The 8,913-nt window shown below is 38.2% G+C and overlaps 1 protein-coding gene across 2 annotated transcripts in view; it reads right to left on the bottom strand.

The window, feature by feature from the left end:
• The window catches only part of LOC131243040 (regulator of nonsense transcripts 1 homolog), a 72,876-nt gene extending 64,809 nt beyond the window's left edge, over nucleotides 1-8,067 (bottom strand). Inside the window, exon 1 of one of the 2 annotated variants that reach the window (XM_058242102.1) lies at nucleotides 7,755-8,067. In XM_058242102.1, the coding sequence (XP_058098085.1) occupies nucleotides 7,755-7,847 (93 nt within the window). In that variant the 5' untranslated portion in view covers nucleotides 7,848-8,067. Of the gene's footprint in view, nucleotides 1-6,988; nucleotides 7,141-7,754 lie in introns of those variants that run through there. The other variant, XM_058242103.1, reaches the window with a different exon arrangement.
• Between the last annotated feature and the right edge of the window lie 846 nt (nucleotides 8,068-8,913).

Genomic DNA, 8,913 nt, shown 5'->3' on the forward strand with positions numbered 1-8,913 from the left:
CGATCTTCTTTTGTATATCTCAATATGTTGCGTCATTTAATAGATTCATATACAACACTAGCATCGAACACACTGCAAAAGACAAGTTACTTGGCATTGACGAAAAAACTATTTAAAACATCTAATTTAGGCAGATCTCTTGATAACTCACCCAATCACCCTACGCATGTATTACATTGTTTTCCTTCAATGAAACTATCTTCACAAAATCTTACATATCATAGGGTTGTAAGGGTTGTGGAGGTTTCATGGGATGATAGCTAGGCAGATACAGTCAGTTTTGAAATGGATATGGCCGGTATTAGGGTGAGCGTTATTGATAACAAGACGGATAAGGATGGAAATGAGGAGGAATGGGTGGACGATAAGGTGGATAAAATTGATTATTAGGAGCACTATATCTGTCTATTCTTATAAACCTTTACTTTAATCAGATATTCCGCTATTGACTTTTGGCAACAAAAACACACTACTTCTAGATTAAGCTACTTTTAATTTAACTTCATGCTCTGAACGATGGGCTAAGTTCCTAAAAGTCTTTATTGCCTCATCGTGATTTAAGATGTTTTTAATGTGGGACCATGAATCTAGTAGAGATCGAAACATCCAATAATTTTCTACTTATCTTTTAAGACGCAACCTACATTCAGAAACTCTATCATCATCTATTTCATCTTTTTAATGTAATCCTTAACGGAACATCTAACCAGCTTCTTATATGCATCAAACCTCATTTACATCATCTTGATCTTAGCGTTTGATATTTTGACATAAAACTCAACTAGGGCATCCCACATATCTGTGGCAGTCCCATAAACTTTGTATGTGGAGATCAATTCTTTAGAGCTAAGAAGAATATTTCTAGCAGCTCTATTGTTTTTCTTCAATTCTTTGTATCTCTACTATGCAAGTTTTAGGCTACTTTTTTGAATGTCTTTATATTCTATCTCCAGCTTTCACTTAATGGTTTTAACGTGTACAACACATTTTCTTCATCTTCTAGATCCTAACAGATCTGCAACAGTCATCAAAATTATTCCCGTCAAATTTTTATCCTTTTAAAAGGTCGGCCAAAACTGATTTAGGCGTCATTTCTTGTCACTACATCACATCAAGTGAGAGAGTATCTTGTATTTCTTTTCAGAAGTAGCCGTAAAAGGTGCATCTCCACAAAAGATAGTTGGCATATTTGTGTAAGCTACCATAGACCGAACCACATTTAGTAGGGTTTTATTTCTTCTTTCATCTAGACCATTCTACTAAGGAGTGTAAGCCATGGTATACTGATGAGCAACACTGACATTTCACAATATGATTTAAGATATTTTTAATGTATACTCTCATCCCCTATTTGTTCTCAACATTTTGATTCTCTTAGCTAATTGATTCTTTACTCTTAATATGTATTTCTAAAAGTAGTCGAGTGCATCTGACTTTTGAGAAATTGGATATACTATTCCATATCAAGGGTAGTCATCAACAAAAGTTATAAAATACTAGCAGCCAATTAAATTCGCATTATCTGCAAAAGTTCCATATATCTCACATTCAGGGGTCCACGTATTACTGTACATCAATGTTCGAAATATCGGTATCGCACCATTGGTATACAGATACGTATCAGTTATTGCACAAGATATATCGTTTGTATCGGGTAATTTATTGCACTTTTTGGGAACATGGGAAAACATTGGGAAAATGGTTGAATTTTTTAATGAAACTTCAGGGATTATTAAAAAAAAATATCTTAATACACACTTTTAAATCATAGCATCTAAAAAAAGTGCACATAATAGGTTTCCTTTGTAAAGGGTCCTAAGCTATGCGCTAGCTGACTAAACTAATGCAACTATATTCAAATTGAATGCATAACATTAATAAATGTATCAAAACACAATTAATTCATTCAAAAAAAAAAAAAGTAGAAATTGTAAACATAACCATCAATTATGTGACTGGTTGATTTTTGGGGCATGATGGACGTTTTATCCTCACTATTTCATGTTGTGTGGCCCATTTGATCTTAGGATTTGCCTGATTTTTGGGCTCATGCCCTAATATGCTCTGGAAAAATGGATTTATGGAGTGAATTTCTCACAAACATCATTGTGGGCCCCACCATGAGCCTCATAGGACCACCCGTCACTAACTAGGTCCTGGCAGGATGCAGATTGCCTACTGACGCTGTCAGTAGCCAGTGGCTTTGGATCCAAATCTGAGGGCCCCACCATAATACATACATTTTATCCACTCCGTCCATCTATTTTTCCAAATAGTTTTAGACCATAATCCAAAATATGAGGTAGATTCAAATCTCATGTGGACCACACATTTGGCAACATGGGCCATATGAACTTTTTAATGATGCGTCAGTGGGATTTGGATCTGCTTAATTTTTTTAGATTTTTGATAGTGAGGCACTCAACCACCACTGTTTCTTATGGTGTGGTCCACCTAAGATTTGGATTTGCTTAATTGTTTGGACCACGTCCTAATATGGGCTGGAGAAACGGATGGACAACATAGATATACAACACATCGGTAAGGTGGGGCCCACAGTAGGGGTAACACCCATGGGTATTACCCAAGTAGTACCCAATCCGCAAGGACTTGCAGGCAATGCGAAACCAACAATGTGGGTGAACCCTCATAGTAGGGCCCACCTAGATGTATGCATGGTATATCCACATCGTCCATCTATTTTGCCACCTGATTATAGGGGTTGGTCCCAAAAATGACGCAGATACAAATTTCACATGGACGTGAACCACCTCCCCATGAAACATTGATTATTGATCATTAAAAACCTTTTGTGGGCCACAATTTTTTGATCAAGCTGATTTTTGTTTTTTTCCTTTCATCCAAAAGTCTGTATGAACTTATCACCAGGTTGGATGGTCAGTAAACATTACAATGGACCCAAGGAAGTTTTTAATGGTGTGAGATCAATGACGGTATTTCTTGTAGTGTGGTCCACTTGAAACTTGTATCTACTTCATTTTTGGGACCATGCCCTAAAATAAGCAATCCAAATAGATGGATGACGTGAATATGCAATACATACATCGAGGTTGGCCTAGAGAGTTGGGTGGACCAACTATGTAGTCCGCTTTCCCAAATCCAAGCCAAATATGCAATTTGCTTCCTTAAATATAGGGTTTTGGGGCGTGGATACATAGCTAGATACGGACAATCTGTCAATGGTTTTGTGGGGCACACTGTGATGTATGTGTTTTATCCACGTCGTCCATTCATTTTAACAGATAATTTTAGAGCATGAGCTAAAAAAGTAGGGAGATCTAAGGTTCAAGTGGACCACACCATAGGAAGCTGTGAGGATTGAACGCCTACAGTTGAAAATGTCTTGGGGGCCACAAAATTTTTGGATCAAGCTAATATTTATGTTTTCTCTTCATCCAGGTCTGTCAAACCTTATGAACAGACTGGAGGGCAAATAAATATCATGGTGGGCCCTAGGAAAGTTTCAACAGTGGGCATCATTGTCACCATGACTTCCCGTGGCGTGGTCCACTTGTGCCTTAGATCTGCCTCCTTTTTGGGCTCATGCCATAAAATAACCTATCAAAATGGATGTACAATGTGGATAAAATACATACATCATGGTGGGCGCCACAGAGCCCCCGACAAGACCGTCTATCTCCAGCTACCCAATTTGTGCTCATAAAAAGGCATTCGAAGCCTTTTTTTTAAAAGCAGAGAGGGTTCTAGTCCTTCCTGCCCTGAACCCTAAAACCCAAAAGTCTCTATTTGTCTCTCAAATACACTCCAAATCTCTGGATTTTTCAAATTATTTGCTGAAATTGCATTGCCATATTCAATTTCTAATCTATTCCAAAATATATATATATATGGGAATCGAAGATTTTTTTCACACTTACCTACAAACAGGGCATTGTTTCGATCAATTGGCCCACCAAATGCAACTTCCGATTAAGCAATATCTTCTACAAGTACCGAAATACACTCCCTCGGAAGTTTTTCCCTTTTTTTAATATTTTTTTATTTTCCGGGGCTGTCCTGATTTTTTTATGATTTTTTCAACATTCCCGGCCCTTTAATTGTGAAGAAAATGTTAAAATCCCCAATAAAAAATGGTAAATGTGATAATATATGTTCATATCGCATAATATTTGGCAATCTCTCACGATATTTTGCAATATATCGCACGGTACACAAGATTCTTCGAATTTTTTGTATTTCCAAGGACCTTCTGAGGGGTTGGCCGATAGTATCGATATTACAAACACTGCTGTATATAACCCAGAAAGGTGCCTTATATTTGGTTGCTATAGAGAATGGTTTTTTAGTCACTTTTCTTAACACATAATATTCAAAGAAGGGTATGTCAATGTTCCTAGTAAACCTACTCGTGCTAATCTCATCATTTAATCCCTTCCCGTATATCCCAATTTGTTATGACAATTAATAGATTCAGATACAACACTAGCATCGGACACAACAACAAAAGATGAGTTGCTTGGTATTGACAAAAAATTACTTACAACAACTAGTTTAAATGGGTCTTTAGACAATTCTCCCCAAGCAAGTAATACATTGTTTTTACTTAGTGAAACCATGTGTTTACAGAAATTTATATCAAAATTCTCTTTAACTAGACACATGACAAATATTATATTTCTTCTCATCCCGAAAGCAAAAAGAGTGTTTTTAAGTAACATGGAATGGCATGTCTTTGACATCCTATGATGCATTGTTTCGTATATATAGCTTGTGACTTCTAAGTGGGATAATCCAAAAGTCCACAAAGCCTTCCTCATCCTTTGTCACATGCATTGTTTCCCCTAAATCCACAATCCATTACATGATGGACTATAATGGTTGTGAAGGTTTCATGGGATGATATTGACGTGGATATGATTTGTTGAGGTGGATATAGGTGGTATTGGAATGGTCATTGATGGTAACAAGATGGACACAAATGGAAACAAGGATGCATGGGTGAACAATAGAATAGATTGGACTGATGATTGGGAGCACTATGTTTTTCCATTCTCCTAAACCGTTTATTTCATCAAATATTCTTTATTTTTATTTTTATTTTTATTTTGCTTTCAACAACAAAAACCACACTACTTCTAAATTGAATAGCTTTTGACTCAACTTCAGATTCTAGATAATGGACTAAATCTTTAAAAGTCTCAATTGCTTCGTTGCAATTTCAAATGTCCTTGTTGTGGGACCAAGATTCTAGCAAAGATCAAAATATTGCTATGATTTTTTTATATTTTGTGAAGTCGCACCCTACATTCCGTAACTCCATCACTATTCGTTCCATCTTTCTAATGTTGTCCTTAATGCAGCATCCAACTGGCATCCTGCATGCATCAATTTCCATTTACATCATTCTAATCTTAGCATCCAATATTTTGGCATAGGACTTAATTAAGACATCACACATTTCCTTAGCAATTTCATATATAGGGATCACATCTTTGTGCATAGAGTTAATAAGGATATTTTTGTTTGTTTTGTTGTTTTTCTTCCATTTCTTGTATTTTTGTTGCACAAATTTCAAACTACCTTTGAAATATCTTCACGTTTTTATCTCCAGCTTTATCCTAATGGTTTTTAGGGTGTCTAATACATTTTCTTTGTCCAATATAACAACTATGTGCCAGCCATCAAATTTTTCCCCTTTCAAAATATCAACCACAACTAATTTGGACAACATATCTTATCACTACATCAGGTGAAAGAGGGTCTTGTATTAGTCAATCAAAAAACATGTTCAAGACAGATAATTTTAATAATATTCATGCACAATCATCATCAGTAGTCCGAAAGGTCGAAACTGGCATCCCATAAGCTAATTGACACAAGGTCAATACAGTCATTGTCAGTCCGACCCCAAAAGTTCCACTTACTCGATTAGTCTTAGCAGAAACAATCAAAGTCGAAAGGAAAATAAACGAATCCCTCCATGCCAAAATTTAGGTAACACTTACAATAACAAAACTTAATTGCTTCATAACATATTAGAGAAGCGCCGCTATGGCTTGTATGTTGCAGCGACCCTCGCACGACTCAAACAATAGGAATATGGCATCCTCTAAATAGAAGAATTTCACATAGGATGATAAATAGGTAAATAGGCAACCCATCTCATTACTCTTTCTCGTCGGAATCATGTCAATTGATGCTCTGATACCATTGTTCGGGGCATACGGATAGCATGACACATTATATTTATTATTGTTGTTGACTGGGTAAAGGAGTTGAAACGTGGAACCCAGTGGTCCGCTCAAATCAACCACATATGAAAAGACGAGCCAATTCACCTCACATACCATATGCAAGCACTTTGAAATGGTACACATGCCATGCATGTTAACTCAAATTAAACCAACTATACTTACATTCGAAAATCAGAATGGTTAAGCAATCCGAACCTCTGATTTATGAACCCTGTTTGTTGAAATAAGTTCAAAGGACATAATTTCAAGCTTGGAAAAAAATGTCAGCCAATCTGTGACTCTGATAATCAAATAAGCATAAGATCTGCTACCGGATAAATCTAAACTAATACCCATTTGAGCAGTTTAATTTAAATTGCTTGCATGCCACGTATGCAATTCCCATGTAATTTCTACGATAGTGGGAAAAAAAATACCTACTCAATAGGTGCGTTTGCTTGACTACAGTTGTATCTAATCGCACATACACGTGCCAAACAATACATTTGTGAAAGATCCAAGCCATCAATCAGGTTGGCACCGTTCACCACGCCCCATAAATCAGGTGGGACCTCACATCAGGTGGTACAATCGCATTAAAACGAAACGGAGAGTTTAAAGAGATTCACCAGCGGTCCGAAAAGGAGACAACAGAACGAGCGAATCCCGCCAATATTTCTAATCGAGTATGATAATCGGGTTGGATTTTTATACGTGTGTGCTGAGTTGGCACGTGTAAACTCGAAGAAAGCTGCAAGAAACGAAGATCTAACCTTTCCTTTGAGGAGATTGTCGTTGAGTACGTCTTGGATGGACCAAGCGAAGACGAAATTCACCAAACCATTCTCCGCTTTCTCTATTGCCATTGCCTCTACTGATTTCTACACGCACTCACCTGAATTGGGAAAGCAGCTCTCTCTCTCTCTCTCTCAGAGAGTATAGGAGGGGTAGGAATATAATGAGTAATAATTATAGCTTAGGAATAAAGAAAGGCAATTTGGGGAGAGCGAACGTCGGCGTCTGTTCGAGTCTCCTTCTCTTCTCTTTCTTTCGTTTTCCGTCTTTATTTCTTTGACTGAAGTTCGCCATGCCTCCCTAAATCTAAACGAATACCCAACTGGGCAGTTTAATTTAAATTGTTCGCATGCCACGTATGCAATTCCCGTGTAATTTCTACGAGTGGGAAAAAGAAAAAGGCTACTCGATAGGTGCATTTGCTTGACTACAGTTGTATCTAAACGCACATACACGTCCAAACAATACATTTGTGAAAGATCCAAGCCATGAATCAGGTTGGCACCGTTCTCTAAATACCACGCCCCATAAACCAGGCGGGACCTCATATAAGGTGGTACAATCGTATTAAAACGAAACGGAGAGTTTAAAGAGATTCACCAGCGGTCCGAAAAGTAGACAACAGAACGAGCGGATCCCGCCAATATTTCTAATCGAGTATGATAATCGGGTTGGATTTTTATACGTGTGTGCTGAGTTGGCACGTGTAAACTCGAAGAAAGCTGCAAGAAACGAAGATCTAACCTTTCCTTTGAGGAGATTGTCGTTGAGTACGTCTTGGATGGACCAAGAGAAGACGAAATTCACCAAACCATTCTCCGCTTTCTCTGTTGCCATTGCCTCTACTGATTTCTACACGCACTCACCTGAATTGGGAAAGCATCTCTCTCCGAGAGTGTTAGAGGGGTAGGAATATAAGGAGTAAGAATTACAGCTTAGGAATAAAGAAACGCAATTTGGGGAAAGCGAACGTCGGCGTCTGTTCGAGTCTCCTTTCCTTCTCTCCCGTCCTTTTTCTTTCTTCATTGGGATTTTTCCACACAGCACCCCGCCGTTTTTTTGGAAAACCTCCTGCTCGTAAACTATTTCCCGGAACCCGCCCATCTAATTCAAAAACGTTTTATAGGCGCTCATACGAATGGATGCTTGACACTACTAACTACCGAGAGGGCAATTTTACCCCTGCTCAATCGCAGATATTATGTTTCATGTCCTTGCTTGGTTTTAACAAAATGACGCTGTTGCCCCTTTTTCGCCCGTTTGAACCGACTAGAGATCGTGAGGATAGGTGGGGTCGACATGAACATCTCTCCATGAAGATAGGTGTAGTACACGTCAGCGCCGCTAATTGCATGTACATCTCTTTTGAACTAACATCCATCGATGGCAGTGATGGATCTCGATCGTCGAAATCAAACCTATCACACGCATCTAGCTATGAATTTAGCTGACGAGCAGTTGACAAATTTCTACTTTAACTATTTTTTAAGGCCACCCATGACCCAACGGACAGACAAAATTGATTTACCAGTGTTGTAGTTGGCTTGGTGGTCATCCATGCTAATACATAATTCAGGAGGACTCGGAATAATGTGTACAAGAGCACCAACCTTGGTGTTGTATTGTGGTGGCAAAGTTATGTGGGCTCTAAATTTCTTGGGGCCATTGTGTGCCATTTTGAGCTCCATATCTGCCTCATTTTTTAGTGTATGTTCAAAATGAGTTGAAAAAACATATGGACAAGGTGGATTTCTCACAAACATTAAGGTGAGCCCAACAAACGATCAAAGTTAGGTTGTCACAACAATCAACTTCCGTCAATAGCAGGCAGGAGGTTTGATGGACATTTAAGTCTAGAATGGGAGGGTTGCTCGACCTAGGTGGGGACCACCATGATGTATGT

The sequence above is a fragment of the Magnolia sinica genome, chromosome 4 (genome assembly GCF_029962835.1).
Source record: "Magnolia sinica isolate HGM2019 chromosome 4, MsV1, whole genome shotgun sequence".
Taxonomy (NCBI): domain Eukaryota; kingdom Viridiplantae; phylum Streptophyta; class Magnoliopsida; order Magnoliales; family Magnoliaceae; genus Magnolia; species Magnolia sinica.